The sequence below is a fragment of the Oncorhynchus mykiss genome, chromosome 11 (assembly GCF_057628025.1).
Source record: "Oncorhynchus mykiss isolate SJ-2025 chromosome 11, ASM5762802v1, whole genome shotgun sequence".
In the NCBI taxonomy this organism is placed as follows: domain Eukaryota; kingdom Metazoa; phylum Chordata; class Actinopteri; order Salmoniformes; family Salmonidae; genus Oncorhynchus; species Oncorhynchus mykiss.
Genome location: NC_143032.1, coordinates 32738429 through 32762472, shown reverse-complemented (window position 1 = coordinate 32762472; position 24044 = coordinate 32738429). Strand labels below are relative to the sequence as shown.

General features: G+C 42.4%; 1 protein-coding gene across 4 annotated transcripts in view; it reads right to left on the bottom strand.

Annotated features, from left to right (window-relative positions):
* The window catches only part of LOC110535580 (phenylalanyl-tRNA synthetase 2, mitochondrial), a 116954-nt gene that overhangs the window by 83718 nt on the left and 9192 nt on the right, over positions 1-24044 (bottom strand). Inside the window, exons 3-5 of one of the 4 annotated variants that reach the window (XM_021620658.3) lie at positions 18856-18946; positions 550-1215; positions 97-259 (exon numbers count right to left, since the gene is read on the bottom strand). In XM_021620658.3, coding sequence (XP_021476333.1) covers positions 97-259; positions 550-1215; positions 18856-18891 — 865 coding nt within the window. In that variant the 5' untranslated portion in view covers positions 18892-18946. The remainder of the gene's footprint in view (positions 1-96; positions 260-549; positions 1216-18855; positions 18947-24044) is intronic. The other 3 variants (XM_090189875.1, XM_090189874.1, XM_021620660.3) reach the window with 3 other exon arrangements.

Sequence of the window (24044 nt, the reverse complement as noted above, 5' to 3'; positions counted from 1 at the left end):
TGGGAGAATTTTAATTGCATTTCTTCTCTCTTTCTCAAGACCCATCGGAAGGTAAGATGTCCCTATCAACAAACTTGAACTTGGAATGTTGTTTACCTTCTCCAAACAGGTGTCTGACCATACGGTCGAGGGTCTGTTTCAAATCAAACTCCACAAGCTTAACTGCCTCCAGAGTGTGTGTCTCCTGCTTCTGAGGGGTCCGGTGCCCCCCGCTCTCAAAGAGAGACAGGTCCTCTCCACTCGACACCTTGGCAAACAACTTGGGGGTAAAAAGGTGAGTTACTGTATGTGAATCTAAGATGACTTATCAATGTCTTTACAGCACTCAACACAGCATATTTAAAATCGATAAAACAGAAGATCTTGCCGCTGTGTAACAAGGGCCCACTGTATTCATCATACTTTGTGAGTCCTACTCTTTGACCTTGTTGTGACACTACAGAGAAGGCCTTGACCTTGTGGTTAGGAGTATAAGCTAATCAATAACACTGGAGCTTCTCATGGCAGTGTTGAGTTTAGTACTTTAACTCCACAACCATTTATACTGACCTCGTGGTTGGAGAAGAGGCGTACCCCCTCCATCTGATGGAACACGGGGTAGTGGCTGGCGTCGATCTCATCCCTTCGGTACACGTCACCCGCCAGCAGGAAGGCATCCAGCCCCGAGCACACCAGCTCCCTCTGGTGGGCGGACGTGTGAGCTCGCAGCATGGTGCCCCGGTTGAGGTAGTAGTTGTCGCCTCGCTTCCGGCTGGGGTGGTCGGGGGGGATGAGCAGGCTGTCAAAGTTCTGCTCCGTCGTCACCACCGGACTGAGGTTGTCATGGACCGAGAAAAGCGGGTTGCCAGAGCGCATGATGTAGGCACGGTAGAAGTGGGCTTTGATTCGCTCTTTGATGAGCCAGATAGGATGGTGGGCTTGGTTGTGCAGGTTGCAGCCCACCTTGGCCAGGATCTTGCTGGTCACGTTGGTAAAGTCATCACGAGGGTAGGAGTAGCCCATAACTTTGACCGTTGTATCTTGGCCAACCAGGGGCTGAGAGGAGGGGACATCAGTGGTCAAGTGACAGGAGGAGGGGAAGAGTCTGGGGGCTGTGGTTGGCCTGCCATTGGCTGGGAGGCAGCAGAGCGGCCTATGATGTGCTAGGGGCTTGAGGATAGGGAGAAAGAGGGGAAGGATCCTGCAGTGCAGCCTCATGGTACCTGCTCCATGGACCTATAGAAGACAGGGACATGTGTCAGTTCTGGCGGCCTTTCAATTCCATAGCAACAAAGTGACACAGGGACTCAAATTTCTCACTTTGAAATGTATGTCAAACAAAAACAAAATGGTTACTAAGTTAAATAACCAAACGGTTACAAAGTATAAATCAATGCACAATGACTACTTAACAATTTCCACAGAACATTTTACAAAAACATTACATGACAATATAATTGAAACACTTGAGTAAATGAAGGATGCAAAGTATATTGAAAGCAGGCCCTTCCATACCGGTGTGGTTCCTGAGTTAATTAAACAATTAACAACCTATCATGCTATAGGGTCACGTATATAAATGCTGGGATGTACGTACATATCCCAACCAGAAGCCCTGGATTATAGGCAATATCCGCATCGAGCTAAAGGCTAGAGCTGCCACTTTCAAGGAATGGGACACTAATCCGGACACTTATAAGAAGTCCCGCTATGCCCTCAAACGAACCATCAAACAGGCAAAGCGTCAATACAGGATTAAGATTGAATCCTACCACACCGGCTGACGCTCGTAGGATGTGGCAAGGCTTGCAAACTATTTCGGACTACAAAGGGAAACCTAGCCATGAGCTGCCCAGTGATGTGAGCCTACCAGATGAGCTAAATACCTTTTATGCTCAATTCAAAGCAAGCAAAATTAAAGCATGCATAAGAGCACCAGCTGTTCCGGGCAACTGTGTGATCACACTCTCTGTAGCCGATGTGAGCAAGACCTATAAAGCCGTGGTGCCAGATGGCATGCATGGACCAAGAGGTAAGTGTCTTCACTGACATTTTCAACCTCTCCCTGACAAGTGTCTTCACTGACATTTTCAACCTCTCCCTGACCGTGTCTGTAATATCTACATGTTTCAAACAGACCACCATAGTTCCTGTGCCAAAGAGTGAGAAGGTAACCTGCCTAAATGATTACTGCCCCGTAGCACTCACGTCGGTAGCCATGAAATGCATTGAAAGCTGGTCATGGCTCACAACACCATTACGCCGGAAACCCTAGACCCACTCTAATTATCATACCGCGCCAACAGATCCACAGATGACGCAATCTCAATCGCACTCCAAACTGCCCATTCCCACCAGGACAAAAGCAATACCTATGTGAGAATGCTGTTCATTGACTACACCTCAGCGTTCAACACCATAGTGCCCACAAAGCTCATCACTAAGCTAAGGACCTTGGGACTAAACACCTCCCTCTGCAACTGGATCCTGGACTTCCTGACGGGCCGCCCCCAAGTGGTAACACACCTGCCACGTTGATCCTCAACAATGTTGTTGGGGTGCGTAGTCCACTCCTGTACTCCCTGTTCACCCACGATTGCGTGGCAAAGCACGACTCCAAAACCATCATTAAGTTTGCAGATGAGACAACAGTGCTAGACCTGATCACCGACAACGATGAGAAAGCCTTTATGGGAGGAGGTCAGAGACCTGGCAGTGTGGTGTCAGGACAACACTCTCCCTCAATGTGAGCAAGACAATGGAGCTGATCGTGGACTATAGAAAAACATTTGACGGGCCTGTAGTTGAGCTGTGTCGGGACTCAAGTTCCTTCGTGTCCACATCACCAAACTATCATGGTCCAAACACACTAAGACAGTCGTGAAGAGTCCGCTCCATCATTCATTGAATCAGAAGGCTCATTCATCACAAAACCCACGGATTTTGCCAACTACTTTAATCTTTTTTTTTCATTGGCAAGATTATCAAACTTCGGCATGACATGCCAGCAACAAACGTTGACACTACCCACCCAAGTATATCTCACCAAATTATGAAAAGACAAGCATTGTAATTTTGAATTCCGAAAACTAAGTGTGGAAGAGGTGAACAAATGATTGCTTTCTATCAACAATGACAAGCCACCGGGGTCTGAAAACTTGGATGGAAGATTACTGAAGATAATAGCAGACGATATTGTCACTCCTATTTGCCAAATCTTCAATTTAAGCCTACTCAAAAGTGTGTGCCCTCAGGCCTGGATGGAAGCAAATGTTATTCCCCTGCCTAAGGATAGTAAAGCCCCGTTTACTGGCTCAAATTACAGACCAATCAGCCTGTTACCAACAAAAAATTGTGTTTGTCCAGATACAATGCTATTTTACAGTAAACAAATCAATAACAGACTTTCAGCACGCCTATAGGGAAGGACATTCAACAAGCACAGCACTTACACAAATGACTGATTATTGGCTGAGAGAAATTGATGATAAAAATATTGTGTTGGCTGTTTCGTAATACTTCAGTGCGGCTTTTGACATTATCGATAATAGTCCACTACTGGAAAAACTGATGTGTTATGGCTTTACACCCCCTAATATATTGTGGATAAAGAGTTACCTTACTAACAGAACACAGAGGGTGTTCATTAATGGAAGCCTCTCCAACAAAATCCAGCTAAGAATCAGGAATAACCCATTCAACAGTCAAGGCCCCTTACTTTTTTCAGTCTTTACTAATGACATCCCACTGGCTTTGAGTAATGACTCAACACTATACACGTCAGCTACCACAGCGACTGAAATGACTGCAACACTTAACAAAGAGCTACAGTTAGTTTCAGAATGGGTGGCAAGGAATAAGTTCATCTTTAATATTTAAAAACTAAAAGCATTGTATTTGGGAAAAATCTTTCACTAAACCCTAAACCTCAACTAAATACGATGTATTTCAATGTGGAAATTGAGCAAGTTGAGGAGACTAAACTGCTTGGAGTAGCCCTGGATTGTAAACTGTCATGGTCAAAACATATTGATACAACAGCAGCTAGGATGGGGAGAAGTCTGTCCATAATAAAAGCGCTTGTCTGCGTTCTTAACAGCACTATCAACAAGACAGGTCCTAAAGGCCTTAGTTATGTCACACCTGGACTACTGTTCAGTCATCTGGCACACAGTGGAGGAGAGATTGACTTCATCACTACTTGTATTTGTGAGAGGTAATGAATGACATGTTCAATGCGCCAAGCTGTCTGTTTGAGTTACTAGCACACAGCTCGGACACCAATGCATACCCCACAAGACATGCCACCAGAGGACTCTTCACAGTCCCCAAGTCCAGAACAGACTATGGGAGTAGTACTACATACAGCCATGACAACATGGAACTCCATTCCACAGCAAGTAACTCATGCCAGCAGTAAAATTTGATTTAAAAAACATATAAATAAACCTTATGGAACAGGGGGGACTGTGAAGCAACACAAATATAGGCACAGACACATGCATACAAAACGCATGATAACATAGACACTGTACGCACACACATGGATTGTGTGTTGTAGATATGTGGTAGTAGAGTAGGGGCCTGAGGGCACGCACTTAATATGTTGTGAAATCTGTTGTGAATGTATTGTAACATAAAAAAAAATAATGTATAACTGCCTTAATTTTGCTGGACCCCAGGAAGAGTGGGGATCCATAATAAATACAAATACATCCCGACAAGAGATCCAGACACTTGTAGAATATATTCCATGGCGCATTGAAGCTGTTCTGGCTCGTGGTGGCCCACTGTCCTATTAAAGACACTTTATGTTGATTTTTCCTTTATTATGGCAGCTACCTGTACATTTTAAAGTGAAAAAAATCTGGTCTCAGTGTTTGTAGATTTGACCTATATCACAAATTTGTCTTGAAATTATAGTAGGGCAACGTCTAAAGAACATCTTGAAAATTTGTGCAATCCTTCAGTTGGTCTGATATAAAATCTACGCCCAACCATACTACAAGTGAAAATGCCTAGAGGGTTGAGAATTTAGTTTAGAAGGCCAAAAAAGAAAGAAAAGACGACGCTGGACAGAATGTATTCATGTGGGATTGGATTGGTGCTCAAATGAACTTTATGGCCTTCTACATTAAATACTGTCTCTGTGTTTGAGGTTACATGAGGCAAACAAATTAAAGGCTGAACACCCTGGCAAGAGGCTAGATGTCGACACAATGCGACCTCATCTAAAATATACATGTCACATAAAATGTATGAGCACAGCTATAATAATGGACTGCAGACAAGCAGTGATTTATATGAGAACAAATTCATTTAAAAATCAACCCTGTGTCGCTCTTCCCTTCTCTTGCTCGTACTTTCCCCTTGTGAACATTTGCCAGGCAGGTTTGCTTCAGCAGAGAAGACTGAATCGAAGCACCTGGGAGGATTGAGTTGTATTTATTTCTGGGCTAACAGTGCAGCTCTATTGGCGCCGCTCAAATATTTGCCCCTTCCCAGCTATTTTTCATGAGCTGAGGAGAACTGAGTTTTTTCTTCCACCTGCCTCTCGCTGGCACAATATGGTGAAATAGACACACACGCATATACACTGAGACTAAGGACACACACACACATACATAATGAGAGACTAAGGACAAAGGATGTTGCATTGCAGGGGCATTGCAGCAAAGTGGATTACGGTTCTTAATCCGGAAAGCTTTTGCCAGTTTAAGGCTTGTGTTTTACAAGTCTAAATCGTAGGTTTTACAAGGTGAGTCCCACAAATGTGCATAATTCACTAGGTGTATGCAAGAACACACAAATAAACTCCATCAAACACACACACAAAGTCTCAAATAAATAATCTACTCGTCAGTCAGCCTCCCCTTCCTTTTGGTTAATGGTAGGGAGAGAATGAGTCGCCTCGTCCACACAACACATGACCTGCTTCTGATTCCAACCCCCACGTAGCACATCTACAAATCTAGTCAGTATTCAGCAGTGTCAGAGGGAGAGAGGGAGAGAGAGAGATAGAGGGTGAGGAGGGGAGGAGTCAGTGTGTGTGAGAGACAGCGTGTCAATGTGTGTAGGGGGAAGGAGGGATGTGTGAGAAGGAAAAAGTGTGTTCGAGTGAAAGCGAGAGAGAGGAGAGCAGGGTAGCAGAAGAAAGTCCACAAACACTGCATAATTCATGGTGAGGGGCACCACTTGATTCACATCACATCTCCCTACAGAGCTTTGAATAAGACCTAAAATAGCTTAGTCCCAGAACCTCGCAGATCAAGCCTTAAATACACTAACTTTCTCATTGCAAGAAGGAATTAAAAGGACTTTGCTGCTGCTTGTACAGTACGGTATATGTTACACACTGACAGGCTGAGTTCTGTGACAGCAATCAAAACAAAGTAAATAATCCCTTTTTTCCCCCTACACGTTCTCATATATTTGTTTGATCGACGAGCATTTACTAAAAATGCTTGGTTTATGAATGCGTTGGGTGTCTATAGAATAGGTAGGTGTACATGCCAATAGGATGTTTTTGTGTGTGTACATACAGTACCTCTCAAAAGTCTAGACACACCTACTCATTCAAGGGTTTTTATTTTTACTATTTTCTACATTGTAGAATTATAGTGAAGACATCAAAACAAAGAAATAGCACATACTGTATGGAATCATGTAGTAACCAAAAAAAACAAGAAGTGTTAAATCCAAATATATTTTATATTTAAGATTCTTCAAAGTAGCCACCCTTTGTCTTGATGACGGCTTTGGCATTCTCTCAACCAGCTTAATGAGGTAATGACCTGGAATGCATTTCAATTAACAGGTGTTCCTTGTTAAAAGTTCATTTGTGGAATTTCTTTCCTTCTTAATGCGTTTGAGCCAATCAGTTCTGGTGTGACAAGGTAGGGTTGGTATACGGAAGATAGCCTTAATTGGTAAAAGACCAAGTCCATATTATGGAAAGAACAGCTCAAATAAGCAAAGAGAAACAACAGTCCATTATTACTTTAAGACATTCAGGTCAGAGTCACCCGGGAAAATGAACAACTATGAAAGTTTTTCCAAGTGCAGTTACAAAAACCATCAAGCGCTATGATGAAACTGGCTCTCATGAGGACAGGAAAGAAAAAGCCAGAATTACCTTTGCTGCAGAGGATAAGTTATTACTTTTCTATTTAACTAGGCAAGTCAGTTCAGAACAAATTCTTATTTACAATGATTGCATACCAAAAGGCCTCCTGCAGGGACGGGGGCTGGGATAAAAAATAAAAAACTCTGAAATTGAAGCCCAAATAAATGCTTCCCAGATTTCAAGTAACAGACACATCTCAACATCAACTGTTCAGAGAAGTGAAACAGGCCTTCATGGTCACATTTCTGCATAGAAACCACTACAAAAGGACACCAATAAGAAGAAGAGACTTGCTTGGGCCAAGAAACATGAGCAATGGACATTAGACCTGTGGAAATATGTCCTTTGGTCTGATGAGTCCAAATTTTAGATTTTTGGTTCCAACTGCCGTGTCTTTGTGAGACGCAGAATAGGTAAACGGATGATCTCTACATGTGTAGTTCCCACTGTGAAGCATGGAGGAGGAAGTGTGATGGTGTGGGGGTGCTTTGCTGGTGACACTGTCAGTGATTTATTTAGAATTCAAGGCACAATAAATCAGCATGATTCTCTGGTCCGATGAAACCAAGATTGAACTATTTGGCCTGAATGCCAAGAGTCACGTCTGGAGGAAACCTGGCACCATCCAAACGGTGAAGCATGGTGGTGGCAGCCTAATGCTGTGGGGATGTTTTTCAGCTACAGGGACTGGGAGACTAGCCAGTATTGAGATAAAGATGAATGGAGCAAAGTACAGAGATCTTTGATGAAAATCTGCTCCAGAGCACTCAGGACCTCAGACTGGGGCGAAGGTTCCGCTTCCAACAGGACAATGACACTAAGCCCACAGCCAAGACAACACAGGACTGGATTCGGGACAAGTCTCTGAATGTCCTTGATGTATTTGATACCATTCCACTTATTCTGCTCCAGCAATTACCACAAGCTCGTACTCATCAATTAAGATACCACCAACCTCCTGTGAATGGAGACCCTGTACTGTTTTTTGTCTTCTAGCCTCCCAAGTTTTAAAATGCTTGTGGAGGAAAAGGAAAACATGCATCTGGAGAGAGCATTCTCAAGCTATCGGACACAAAGCGGGCCTCCAGGAAACAGGCCACTGAAGGGGTTATGCAGAGTGAGCCCGCGATCCTTGAATCCCTGCGCTGAGTAAAGCACCATAACCATACTACACCAAAAGACGACCTCTGAAGTCAATGGCCTTCTCTAAAAAAATGACTACATTTGAGTTTACATTTATATTGGTGTTTTGGAACAGTTTACTAAAGAATACGTACATCCTTTCTAACTATCAATTCAATTGACACCTACATGGCTGAGATTATACAGGCACGCACAGATGAGGCCTAAGACAAGTTGGAGAACACTGTGAAAGAGATGGGCTAACAAAATAAAGCAACAACTGAGTTTGCAGAGAGAGCGCGCAAGAGGAAGAGGTTTCATGACGGGGACGCAGAGGGCGACCCAATTCTGGAAAGCAGAAGGTGCGTTGAAGTTGAGCGTGAAAAACCCAGCAGCGTTGCAGTTCTTGTCACATTCAAACCGGTGCGCCTGGCACCTATTATGTACCATACCCTATTAAAAGGCTTTTAAATATTTTGTGTTGCCTAGTTACCCTCTGAATGGCACACATACACAATCCATGTCTCAATTGTCTCAAGACTGAAAAATCCTTATTGAACCGGTCTTCTACCCTTCATCTACATGGATTGAAGTGGATTTAACAAGTAACATCAATAAGGGATCATAGCTTTCAACTGAATTCACCTGGGTCAGTTTGTCATGGAAAGAGCAGGTGTGGTTAATGTTTTGTATACTCAGTGTATACTCTTACATACTTGATGTTTTTGTGGGGCAGTTTGAGATTCGATTTTCCAACTTCAGAGAAATGGCACAACTGTTCTCTGTGCTCAACCCAAAGCGCTTTGAGCACCATGATGCAGAAAGGAATATGCTTGAGCTTTCACATTTCCAAGCCAGAGGAAGTTGTGGATGCATTCCTCTCTTTCTGCACAATGTATTCAGAGTTAGCCACGGATCTCAACACTGATGCAGTCCTACCATTCCTCGCTGCTAACGACATGCACCGAGCATGTCCAAATCTGACAATTCTCCATAGAAAATCGACAAAACCATTCCCGTCAGCAGTGCCAAGCAAAGTTTTAGCCGCCCGAAGCTCATCAAGAGCTATTTGTGTGCATGCATGATGAATGAGGGCAGACTTTCCAACCTCCCTTTGCTTTGTATTGAGCGGGAGACATTGAAAAAGTGGTTGGCAGGTTTGCCAGCATAAAGGAGGAGGATGACGTTCTAAAATGGGTACTTGATTTGTATATTCTTCACCTTTTGGGACAATCATTTTATTCTATGGAATGCATGATGGAATAAACAAATGGACTAGACTGCATCAAATGACACATTTGCTACATCGGCTGAGCAGAGACAACCTATTGAGTGAAACATCCTTTAAGATGTTAAGATAAGATGAAAGCAGTCAAAATGTTATTACAGAACCTCTTGCTTATCACCTATCGGCAGAAATGTAGTATGATTGGCAACCTATTCTCTTTTTTGTGTCTTTCAAAACATGCATGATACACTATTTGTAAACATGTCAAAAAACATAATTCCACTTTGACATTATGGGGTATCTCAATTTGATACATTTTAAATTCAGGCTGTCATGCAACAAAATATGAAACAAGTCCAGGGGTGTGAATATTTTCCGAAGGCACTTCAGTTCTACTGATTTAATCAAAGTGTTGACAATGGAGTAGTCAACTGTTGCTTTATGTAAAGCAAAGGCCATGTTTAACACCTGCTTCATTCTGCAATAATACCTGTATTGCAGATAGCTAAAAAATAAGTCAGCAGTTTCAAATTTAGTTTTTCCTAAAAGTAAAAAAAAATGATATCAGTGTTTTTTCCTGACAATTGCTGGCTGAAAATACAATCTAGCAGTAGAGTGTATTAACGGCCATCAACAATACAGCTTGTTTGGAGGTGGGGGGGCTGGCAGGCTACATTTTCTATTTGGCTGGCCTATCCATGTGCTTGTGGAAAACACTGATGTGAGTGCACTTGCATCGAGTGTGTGTGTGAGGGTGCTTGCGTTGTATATGTGTGTCAGGCATATAGGCGGAATTGTGCAGAGGTGGCAGAGGCTGATAACTTGCTGACAGCAATCTCCCTGAGCCCTGACTGAAGAGGCTCAAATTGATATGGCCTGTCCACACCAGCTACAGCAGCTAAATGTCTGCTCTAGAACCAACACTTAAATACACTAACCAGCTCGAGTTAGCAACTATCATCAGCAGACAACACTTGTACAGTTGAAGTCGTAAATGTACATACACTTAGGTAAACAAACTAAAGTTTTGGCAAGTCGGTTAGGACATCTACTTTGTGAATGACACAAGTCATTTTTCCAACAATTGTTTACAGACAGATTATTTCACTTATAATTCACTGTATCGCAATTCCAATTGGTCAGAGGTTTACATACACTAAGTTGACTGCCTTTAAACAGCTTGGAAAATTCCAGAAAATTATGCCATGGCTTCAGAAGCTTCTGATAGGCTAATTAATATAATTCAATTGGTGGTGTACCTGTGGATGTATTTCAAGGCCCACCTTCAAACTCAGTGCCTCTTCGCTTGACATCATGGAAAATCAATATAAATCAGCTAAGACCTTAGAAAAAAAATTGTAGACCTCCACAAGTCTGATTCATCCTTGGGAGCAATTTCCAAACGCCTGAAGGAACCACGGCCATCTGTACAAACAATAGTAAGCAAGTATAAACACCATGGGACCACACAGACGTCATATTGCTCAGGAAGGAGACACGTTCTGTCTCCTAGAGATTAATGTACATTGGTGCGAAAAGTGCAAATCAATCACAGAACAACAGCAAAGGACCCTGTGAAGATGCTGGAGGAAACAGGTACAAAAGTATCTATATCCACAGTAAAAACAAGTCCTAAATCGACATAACCTGAAAGGCCGCTCTGCAAGGAAGAAGCCGCTGCTCCAAAACCGCCATAAAAAAAGCCAGACTACAGTTTGCAACTGTACATGGGGACAAAGATCGTACTTTTTGGAGAAATGTCCTCTGGTCTGACGAAACAACAAGTTGTTTGGCCATAAAAACTGTTTGGTCATAATGACCATTTATGTTTGGAGGAAAAAGCGGGAGACTTGCACTCCGAAGAACACCATCCCAACCGTGAAGCACGGGGGTGGCTGCATCATGTTGTGGGGGTGCTATGCTGCAGGAGGGACTGGTGCACTTCACAAAATAGATGGCATCATGAGGCAGAAAATTACGTGGATATATTGGAGCAACATCTCAAGACATCAGTCAGGAAGTTTATGCTTGGTCACAAATGGGTTTTCCAAATGGACAATGACCCCAAGCATACTTCCAAAGTTGTGGACAACAAAGTCAAGGTATTGGAGTGGCCATCACAAAGCCTTGGCCTCAATCCTATAGAAAATATGTGGGCAGAACTGAAAAAGCATTTGGAGAAAGGAGGCCTACAAACCTGACTCAGTTACACCAGCTCTGTCAGGAGGAATGGGCCAAAATTCACCCAACTTATTGTGGGAAGCGTGTGGAAGGATACCCGAAGAGTTTGACCCAAGATAAGCAATTTAAAGACAATGCTACCAAATGCTAATTGAGTCTTTGTCAACTTCTGACCCACTGGGAATGTGATGAAAGAAATAAAGGCTATATATAATAAATCACTCAACTATTATTCTGACATTTCACATTCTTAAAATAAAGTGGTGATCCTAACTGACCTAAAACATGGAATTCTTACTAGGATTAAATGTCAGGAATTGTAAAAACTGAGTTTACATGTATTTGGCTTAGGTGTACTGTATGTAAACTCCTGACTTTAACTGTACATACTAACCAGCTAGTGTTATCGAAATAGCATCAGTAGCCACAACACACTTCGGGCCTGAATGCAAAAGTAAAAAGAAAATAAGCATTAGTTTGAAATTAAGACCGTAAATGTAAATTCTGGTAGAAAACTGTGCAAATAAGATACACAATTTGTTTGTTTTCCTATTTTTTTAATTTAAATAACCATTTGGAGGAGGAGTATTGGAAATGGGTAATCCTTCATCGATACAGTACACTGTACAATATTTGTTATTATCTGATTAATTTTGACATCGTTATCATTAAGATTACCTATACATTAATTGGTATCATATAATGTATTATGATTACATTCAGAGTATTGCATCTTAACATGGAATACAGTGGGCAGTCAGTGTGATATTTGAAGTAACAAGGTTCTATAAAAAGGTACAAAAAATAAAATAATATGGTTGGTGAGCTTAAAGTCCTTCAGCAAGGAGGTGTCTGTTCAAGCCACAACTCAGCCACAACTCAACTCAGTGTGAGTTATAAAGTGTAAAGGTCACAAAGCTAATGGTCCCAAAATTAACTCCCAAAGCCGCAACACCCACTCTTTCCCCACTGGTTAAAATTCCATCTCTTTTCCCACTGCACCTTGGCGCCTCCACTCTCGATCCCCCTATTTCTATGTGTGCCACTACCTCTTTTCAAACAGTCTCTCACATAAGCAGGTCATAACAACATCACAGCATCAGTAAGAAACTAGAACTTGGCTTAGAAGGTGGGAAAGTCATTGTCCACTGCTCTTCCTTTAAAAGGGGGGGTTCTATTAAATTATTTGAAATTGTTTTAATAAGTTTATACCAAAGATCATCAAACATTATTTGATTAAAATTGTATTTGGCCTTACTGCTAGTAGCCGATACAAACACATTGAATAATGACAGATCGTCCCAAAAATATATCTAAAAGGAAGTTTGTTCTACAGTGCATTCGGAAAGTATTCAGACCCCTTGACTTTTTCCACATTTTGTTACGTCTGGATGAAAGTCCCCCCCCCCCCCCCTCATCAATCAACACACAATACCCCATAAAGACAAAACAAGTGCAGGTTATTAGACAAAAGGAAATATCACGTTTACTTAAGTATTCAGACCCGTTACTCAGTACTTTGTTGAAGCACATTTGGCAGCGATTACAGCCTCGAGTCTTCTTGGGTATGATGCTACAAGCTTGGCACACCTGTATTTGGGAAAGGTTTCATTCTTCTCTGCATATCCTCTCAAGCTCTGTCAGGTTGGATGGGGAGCGTCGCTGCACAGCTATTTTCAGGTCTCTCCAGAGATGTTCAATCGGGTTCAAATCCTGGCTCTGGATGGGCAACTCAAGGTCATTCAGAGACTTGTCCCGAAGCCACTCCTGTGTTGTCTTGGCTGTGCGCTCCGGTTCGTTTTCCTGTTGGGAGGTGAAACTTCTGAGGTCCTGAGCGCTCTGGAGCAGGTTTTCATCAAATATCTCTCTGTACTTTGCTCCATTCACATTTCCCTCGATCCTGACTAGTCTTCCAGTCCCTGCCGCTGAAAAACAACCCTACAGCATGATGCTGCCACCACCATGCTTCACCGTAGGGATGGTGCCAGGTTTCCTCCAGACGTGATGCTTGGCATTCAGGCCAAAGAGTTCAACTTTGGTTTCATCAGACCAGAAAATGTTGTTTCTCATAGTCCGAGAGTCCTTTAGGTGCCTTCTGGCATCTTGCCAATATCATAAATGCCTGATTGGTGGAGTGCTGCAGAGATGGTTGTTCTTCTGGAAGGTACTCCCATCTTAACAGAGGAACTCTGGAACTCTGTCAGGGTGACCATCGGGTTCTTGGTCACCTCCCTGCCCAAGGCTCTTCTCTCCTGATTGCTCAGTTTGGCCAGATGGCCAGCTCTAGAAAGAGCCTTGGTGGATCCAAACTTCTTCCATTTCAGAATGATCGAGGCCTCTGTGTTCTTGGGGACCTTCAATGCATCACAAATGTTTTGGTACCCTTCCCCAGATCTGTGCCTCGAAACAATCCTGTCTCTGAGCTCTACGGACAATTCCTTCAACCTCATTCCTTGGTTTTTGCTTTGACATGCACTGTCAACTGTGGGACCTTATATAAACAGGTGTGTGCCTTTCCAAAACATGTCCAATCAATTTAATTTACCACAGATGGACTCCAATCAAGTTGTAGAAACATCAAGGAGGATCAATGGAAACAGGATGCACCAGAGGTCAATTTCAAGTCTCATAGCAAAGGGTCTGAATACTTATGTAAATAATGTATTTGTTTAAAAAAATTATAAATTAGGAAAAATGTATAAAAACCTTTGTTCACTTTGTCATTATGGTGTATTGAGTGTAGATTGATGAGAAGAAAACAAATGTAATCCATTTTGAGGCTGTAATGTAACAAAATGTGGAAAAAGGGAAGGGGTCTGAATACATTGTATATCTGAGAATTATAAGAAAGTTCAGGAAATACCTGCACATAAAATAATAATAATCTTATTTTTGTCACTAAATAGTCTCCATTTATACTTCCATACATTTGTGGAACTCGTACCAGGGGACCTTCAGACAAGTCTTGAGGCCTGTGGGCATCCTAGAGCAAAACAGACCTGTACATTTTAGCGTGTAGCCCAAACTGTTCAGACGCTAAAGACAGAAGTCAGATCAGCTGTACGGGCTTCAGATGAGACCCAAGATGCTTGTGGGGGCAAAACTGAGAAAATCATTGTGTTTGTTAGAGACACCTTTCCATTGAGGGGTCATAAGTTTGGACGTTACAGATGATTTTGTGAGATGACCGATGTTAGGGATGTCTCATGGTCGGACAAACACCACTTTAGCTCTGTCACCTTTCACTGTAGAGGCGGAAGTGTGACATTGGCAGATGTGGTGAATTGAGACGCATCCAATGCAAAAACATATCTCTAGCTTAAAAGAACAGATTTTAAAAATATATATACTATGCTAATTTTGATTTATGTGGGGGCACAGATATCGACACTGTGGAGATATTATTAAGGCCCATGCTGTGTGGGGAAACACTGGAACTCAAAGCCCTTTTACTCCACTTGGCAGAAGGACACACTGCTGCAGTCCCTTAATTGACGCCTTGGTTTAGAGAATCGAGCTGCGCTTTCCAACATCATCGCAGAGGGAGGCTCTCGCAATCTCTCTCCATATGTCTGCTGAGAAAAATAACTGCAGGCAGACTCATTCAGGTGTGCAGCCACTACCAGTCACCTGACAAATAGGATGGAGATCAAAGGAGGTGGTGTTGATGGTGACGGTGGTGACGACAGCGATGAAGGTTATGATGATGATGGTTATGATGACGACGATGGAATCTATGATGATGATGATGAATATCCGATGACAAAGCTGACAATGGTTGCGTGAACCCCAGACAGACAGGAAACCAGACAGCGTCTGTGGGGGGTGTTCTCATCCCTCCCTTCAGCGAGTTGGGGGATTAGGGAGATTCTGCCGACACCGATTCAGTCTAATCATAATGACAATGGTGACTTAAAAAAAAAGCTGTAGAAATACCAGTAGCAATGTCAACGATGCGGCAGAAGCCATGAAGAGGATAAATAAAAAGAGGATGTTCAGATGACGGGATGACCTAAGTCACGTTCTCTGAACCTTCCCGTAGGCAACTCTTTACAACCACTCATCATCTCCTTGATGGTAGAGAGACTGACGTAATCAATCATCTTTTCATCAGGCATCAAGTGCTACGAAGGGGAGAATTAGAGGGAAGCAGGGAGGGAAAATGCAAACTGAAAAGGAGATGTAAAGAATAAAAATGATAAATGAGAACATGACAGGTAAAGAATTGGGTAAGTGAGAGAGATGGTCTGAAAGATGGATGACAGAGCGAACAGAGTAAAACGAAAAAGGAGAGGGGGTATGAGAAAAGCGCATCATGTGAAATGGAAACGTTTTGATACAGAGAAAGCAGGATACGGGACTAGAAGAGAGAAAGTCAGAGAGAGAGAGAGGGAAGAACAAGAGAGAATAATGAAGAGGAGACAGAACGATATAAAGAGGGAGAGAAAATAAAAGAGAAATATATATATATTTTTTGAATCACTCACAGAGGGAAGGTACAGAGAAAAAGCACCAGAGAGGAGGGAGATAGATGTGGTATTTATCGGCTGGCTGCATGCTCTCGTTTACACCCCGGCGTGCCACGGTAAGGCATGTGGGGGCACGCGGATGTGGCTTGTGACTGCAAGAGTAATTGATGGCGAGAATTACGTCGGCCTTTCCTGTGGATGTCTGCTCAATGAGCGGGACCCTGCCGCGGACCCAGCGGAGTCATGTTTCACGCCAGCTCTCAGGCCCGGACAGCTATGCGGCTGCTGAAGCACCTACTCCATCACTCGGCACTAGCTGGCGAAAACACAACCGCCAGTGAGGAACCAAACTCTATGAAAGTAGTGCCAAAGCATGTCACTATAATTACAACCGGAGAAGAAGACTGATAAAATATATCTTCCTAATCAATACAGAAGAGCAAAGAGCACTTAACATTCCCACCCAATTAGTTATTAATGTACTGGTTCGGGATGAGATGTTCTGGTTAGGGATGTGATTGGAAAACTACACAGTACAGACTGATCCACTCCAATATTAGTCCATCACAGCCCGTATGTCTAAAGGATCTTACAATATTATTATGTCTTAAATAAATCGAAAAGTAATCATATGCTTAACAGTGCTGGGAGTCATTTTTAGCAACATGGTTACTTCATTGCTAGGAAATCAAATCTGCTTCATGCACACAATTGATTACTTTGACCACTGAGGTGCCGGCTGGGTAGTCATTCCTTGTAATACAAGGCTTTGATGCCGCTTCAAATCTTGGAGACATTTGGCAAATGTGTTCAGAATATTTGTGTTCAGAATCTCCTAGTGGGAGCGTGGTATCACATCTAGGGCTGGAAGGGTATCAGGGCAGTAGTTTACAAGTTGGTTGTGTTCTTTGATTAAGGTGAAGGTCTTCCAACTGTGCTGTAATTTGTTTACACTGGTATGGAGTGCTTGAAGCGTCGCTTCTCCAGATAGTCTATTTTAGCCTGACAAGGCTGGCATGGTCGCTGCACCATACGTCTGTTCCCATGGCTGCTTGGCTAATGCACAAGCATTTGGCTTGGCACAGACGTGGCAGAGTAGGCCTGCAGGGAACTAAAAACAGAAAGAGCCAACATGGGTGCAGGAAACACAGATAGGACTTGGTAACACTTTATCTTAAAGCCCAATTCAAGCTGGTACTAACATAATATTAACCAAGAAACTGGCCTGTATTAGCACTGGGTGCCAAAAGACCGCTCAAAGACTAACCTAACGTAGCAGGCGTAAAAGAAAAACGCCTGAGCGGAGTTCCCACATCAGGTTTTCAATGGAAAAAGAAGCTAGGTTGAATTTGTTGTATCCCTGAAAACGGGATGCATCCGGTTGATGGCAAATCCACTAAGGGTGCTCAAAGACTAACACATTTGGTAACTAAAGATGACTCTCTCTGACAGGTATCTTATTCCTTCTTTGAACATACAGTATCTTATCAGTATTTCATTTCATGATTTTGGGCAATGCTGAGGGGATGGATAAACATCTGAACCACTAGAATTAGAACTACAATCCAGCACACTAGGTCCTGCCACGTACAGATATCAGATCAAAAATGTATACTGAACAAAAATATTAAGAAACACAGCATGTAAAAAGTGTTGGTCCCATGTTGAGATGAAATAAAAAATCCCCAAAATGTTCAGTACAAAAGATAATCCATCCACCGGACAGGTGCGGCATATCAAGAAGCTGATTAAACAGCATTATTATTACACGGGTGCACCTTGTTCTGGGGACAATAAAAAGCCACTCTAAAATGTGCAGTCTTGTCACACAACAACAATGCTACAGACGTCTCAAGTCTTAAGGGAGCGTGCAATTGGCATGCCGATTGCAGGAATGTCAACCAGAGCTGTTGCCAGAGAATTGAATGTTCATTTCTCTCCGACGTAATTTTGGAGAATTTGGAAGTACGTCCAACCGGCCTCACAACCGCAGAGTTTGACAAACTCTATGCGAAGGAGATGTCTCGCGCTGCATGAGGAATATGATGGTCACTCCAGATACTGACTGCTTTTCTGATCCACACCCCTACTTTTTTTTTTAAAGGTATCTGTGACCAACAGATGCATGTGTATTCCCAGTCATGTAAAATTCATAGATTAGGGCCTAATGAATTGATTTTAATTGACTGATTTCCTTATATGAACTGTAACACAGTAAAATCTTTTAAAATTGTTGCATGTCGCGTTTATATTTTTGTTCAGTGTAGATGGGAAACAACGGAGGTCAAAATTACATTGCACAAAATGTAACGTCGTAAACAAAATCAAGTGCAAAGGCGATCCAATCAATTATGTGGTTCAGAGACTCGCTGGCACCTCGTAGTATTTGGAGGTTGGATTTCACCCTATAAAACTGGTACTCGGGGGACAGTGGCTATAAATCAGAAGCTGCAGTCCGTAGGGGTGGCAAACCATGGCATCATGCCATCCGCCGAGGGCCATGACAGGAATGAATAAGAGACAAAACACTAGCCAAGGTCAATGAGGTAATAACTTGTCAATGAGACCATGGCACAGAATGACATGCGTCAAAACCCTGCTGCCCTTCGAAGTCGCTGACGTTGAAAGAGACATTATACATATTACGAAAGAAGTAGCACATAACTCAATGCTAGCTGATAAAAATATCAATGTAGTCAATGGTGGCATGGTGAGACACAGTGACAGTCTCACACTAGTATTTAGCTTACCTTACCAAAAAACCTGTCTTTTGGTATGGGTTTCATTAGTACATTGTTGATATGTCAGCAGTCAAGTTGAAGAGATATCGCTTTCAAAATACTGAAATAGAAAAAAATACCAAAATATCATTTTTGGGTGGAGTGTTCCTTTACCCTCAGCTAAATCCCTTTCTTACCTAGTACTGTTGCCACTACTACACAATTTTGATTTCAAGTAAAAGTCAGAAATAACAGGGAGGCACTGCTTCTTCCCAACTCAGGTGGCATGTTGGTCGAGCGGGTTAGCCTTTAGCGGCTTTGGGAAAGCAAGAGCAAACTGCCCCATGGTTAATGCCTCCTCACTGCACACACAGTGAGGACCGTGGTAGACGCATGGATGGCGCTGCACCCATGCCATGGCGAGAACACTGCTTCCTGTGCACAATTGGCCCTGCGTCGTTCGCGTTAGGGTTTGGCCATGGTAGGCCATCTTCGTAAATAAGAGAATTGTCCTTAACTGACTTGCCGAGTTAAATAAAGGGAGTTCAATGTCACTGTTTCTACGACCTTAACGCAAAGAGAACAAAGCATGTTTTGACTCATGATATTAGATTAAACCTGCAATACCAGGGATAAAAATGCAATAAAAATGGCCCGTCTTTCCCCTGGAGAAGCGCAGCACACAGCAATTGTCTGAAGCCAGAGTGGGAGTTGTGAGCGACGACAGCACAAACAAGGTGCATTTTTACAGGTGGCTGAGAAATGTGTGGAGGCTGGACTCTTCACTCCCACCACATATATTCAACCTCACACCATCAAAGCCAGTCTCTATCCCACTGGCCCTTGGGGGGCCAAACGTGTTCTATCTCCATCAACCGGCAGATCTGATGAAATAACGCTAACATAACGTTAACACAACTGCCACAAAACAATTATCCAGTATGCTTACTACACACTTTCCATGTGTGTGGTTCATATATGCAAAGTGCATATGTGTGGTTCATCTTGCCACTGTGCTGTGGAGCCTTTATAAGTGATGGACATTGAATGGTGGTGAGCAAGGTGAGGCCATGTTGCTCTAAGGTGATTGTGTACTATAGTGGGAATAGAGATTACATTTCCCTAGGGCGTGTCATTGTGGAAGGAAATAGACTAGACTTCTTCCCCAAGACTGCATGTCAGGGTTGACAGAGGCAAACACAACTTGATTCCTCTTGGGACAAAACAAGTGAATTTAAAAAGGGCTGATTCACAAGGCGGCAGGCAGCTCTCCTTTTGAGAAGTCATTTGAGACTCTGCAGGCAGGGTTGGTTTGTAGTCTGCTGCTCAGGGACTATTCCAAGATTCTCAGCTCATTCAACTATGTCACGTACAAGATCAAAGTGTCAGATAGTTGGTATTGAGGGTCCTCTGCAGGTTTTTTTTGTGTGATTTCTATATAAAAACACACAAGCATAAGACGGCACCTAGGCATTTGTTTTTGAATGGAAGTTGTGAATTCAGGCGAAATTCTACTCTTAAGGGATACGGAGTAGGGAGGGCGTCCAATCAAAACCCTATATGTTAACCAATGGGTAAAGTGAATTGTGTAGATAATCCTCTAAGAAAACCAATTGTCCAAACCTCATGTCTAGATCATGTTTAAAAAATCCTAAGAAAATAGTTATTGGAGTTTTTAACCCTTGTAGGATGGCCAAAATTACAGTGACTCAATAAATGGCCAGAGAAAAGAAGTGGTACGAAATAAGGAACATTGCACAGCATCACGTCAGCTATGCTGGATAATGTGCGCTTATAAATGCTACCTGACGGGCTCACTTTCCCGCTGAACTCATCTTTCATCCCCAAAGCGCATTTTCACCCACTCTGAACAGAGTTGGTGGACACCCTATACTGAGCAATCAATTCAATCGAGCACTAATTTCAGTATTTAAAATGTGGGTACAGCATATTTTGGGGTACATTTCCAAATCCTTGCCTGGGAAGCTGACTGAGAAAACACACCGGTTGTGCCATCTGTGAAATACACTGAAGGGTTGCATAGACAGAGGGAACACTAAAATAGCAGAAACAGTGAGGGAGCTGAAGACCACCTGTGTTGGTGGAAGTGTGTGGGGTGTACTAATACTAGCAGGGACCGGGGTTGGAGGTGTGCAATAACCTTTCAGTGTCAGCATCCAGATGCAGGCGTCAGTGAATTGACGTGTCTGCGATGCCCAAGCCTACACGCCTGCACGTTAATTCACTGACACCCGCATCTGCATGCTGTCACTGAAAGGTTGTTACACACCGCCAACCCTAGAAATTTGAATTGATCACCAGTGAGAAAACATACTGCTTTCTGTTCAGAAATGAATGCTGCGGGGGATCAAAAAGAGTGGAACAGACCGCCAATTGCAAAGAAGGTTGGTATTACAAAGTTTAGGGCTTGGGCAAGTTCAGGCACGCCCCACAGGGAGACAGGACATATTGAACTGCCCATTCATCACAGTGCATTGTCTTCAGCTACTGTCATGCAGTAAGATGGTGCGTGTGTGTACAACCCTGCACACGTTCTAGAGTGAGGCTTTTCATGAGAACCCATCTGTCAATGGTCATGCTTGGGCTTTTTGTTTACTCATTTGGTCCCATTGCAAAAGACAGTTGCTGCCAAATATATTGCACTTTTCTTATAGGGAATTATAATTCTTCTAAAATAAGATGAAATTGAAAGAAATAAACTTTTGGTCTCCGTCCCAAGTACTAGCTCTGGGGTGCCAATAAATTTGTCCATGCCATGTTTTTTTTCCTAAATAAAAAATTGTAAACTTAAGTTTCCAAAAATGTAATTGATTCTGCAATGTTGAAAAATCCTATAACAAAGGTGGAGAATAAAAAAAAGTTTTCTATTTCAACTTATTTCAGAAGAAATAGGGAATTATTTAAGGAAAGTGCAAGGGCCCCAATATATTTGTCCGCAACTGTGTCTGGAACATACTAGTGGTGGGAAAAGTACCCAATTGTCATACTTGAGTAAAAGTGAAGATACCTTAATAGAAAATGACTCAAGTAAAAGTGAAAGTCACCCAGTAAAATACTACTTGAGTAAAAGTCTAAAAGTATTTGGTTTAAATATACTTAAGTATCAAAGTAAATGTAATTGCTAAAATAAAATGATGTATCAGAAGTAAAAGTACAAGTAAACATAATTTCAAATTCCTTATTCTAAGCAAAACAGACAGCACCATTTTCTTGTCCTTAAAATGTACGTTCTTTACACCACTGGAACATACTGACAGCCTGCTTTTTAATGCAGACAAATTGTTAACAATTCTCTGCAGGCTCTAACCAGCGACCGCTTAGCCAACATTTCAACTTCTTACTACAACAACCTTGAGAACCTTTTGTGTGAAAGACCCACTGAACACTACAACGGGAGCCCACACAGCACGGGGATCTGTATTACATCGCCTCTTTTTAATCAAAGTTGGAGCAAAGCTGCAGTTATCCGATGATTCCTTTTAACTCCAAATGCACTTTTCATGACACGAGGATATCTATTGGAAAAGAAAACCTGTCTTTGAAAAACAACCGTGCCCTTAAACTTAAAATGCTACAGTTCATCCCTTAGTAAGACTCTGATCTTGTATGTGAGCGCTAAAACTTCTCCCTGAAATGAAATGGTGGAAAACCGTGTTTGTCTCCCAGGACTAGAGCCTTGCATGGGCATGGATTTTATGCCCGAGGCCTACCCATGCCCGCGACTTTCAGGGCCTATAGAGCCCCACAGTGGAGGTGTCATAATACCCATAAAACCTAGCGGTCCAACAGGAAAATGGTTCCAATCGTTTTTCCACCATTCATTTGTCCATAGGGGATTTTAGAAACACTTCAAATAATGGCTGTGTTTCGTGTAGGCTTATCCTGGCGTGACATTTTGATAATCATGTAAATCTCTCCCGGACAAGGTGACTTTTATCAATATATGCAGCTCCATTTACGTTCAGATTCGAAAATGCTAATTAGCATCAAAGTAGACATCATGCAAAACTACAAATCCCTGCAAGCTCCTGCATATCATCTCTCACTGACACCTTTGCGAACAGGTATTGTGTCAATTCGTTTATTTTGCACAAGACAGTTCATAGAATTATCTATTTAAAGAAATTTGGGGAATTTATTAAATACTACATGTAGCTAACATTAGATAGTTAATCCAGAGATTCTTACCTTTGCCTCGATTCGGCAGTCTCTGTCCAGATAATCATGGCATTTGTAGTTCTTTATGATTGCCACATTAGCATTTCATTTTTGGGGGGTAAATACAGCCGAATATATTGATAAAAGTCACCTTGTCTTAGAGAGATTTACACGGTTGTCAAAATGTCGCGCCAGGGTAAGCGTACACGAAACGCAACCCCTTTTTTAAGCGTTTCGAAAATTCCCTATGGAAAAAATGAATGGTGGAACAACGATTGGAACCATTTCCCTGTTTGACCACGAGGTTATAGGTATTATGACTTACGCTGTGGTACTCTATGACCTGTTTGGAAGCCAGTTGTTCATCACTCTCAAAGACGTTCAGGTCAGTCAAATTAAGTCTCAATCCATATCAGTCAGGTTTAATATCAACGTGAATCAGCTAAGACCAGAATTAAGCTATCCTAATATTTATAGGAGCTCCACTGTCATTTACCAGTTACCAAATTACAACAGGTCAGAGTGTGCAATGAGCTAGAATGGATGACTTGGCAAATCACAAAAGCCATTTGCTCACTTAATGGTTAACATTGTCTAATCTAAAAAAAAAAGGTAGTAAGACAATTAAGAGTTGATGGTTTCATGAGCGCTTGAGCAGAAACCGTGACAGACAACATAACATGATCCCTTTAAGGGCTGTATTAGATTGTTGAATCATGTATTTAAGCTGGGATACCATAAACTCTTAATTGTATTACTACCTTTTTCAGATTAGACCATGCTCTCTGGACTGTGCAAGTGTGTGTGTGGCTCTGTTTGCAGGCAAAGGTTTGGTGCTCAGGAAGAGCTTTACTGAGAAAAATGGGGTACACCGACCCGAGACGCCGCCATAGACCTGCGAGAGGAGAGACTTGCTCTTAAGATAATATAGCGACCGTAAATGATTTCGAAAGCATGCTTCTGAGGAATTTGTTCCACATCCCAGGTAATATTAGGTGGGGAAGAAAAGTGATGTTGTGGCCAAAACAGTAATGTCGCAC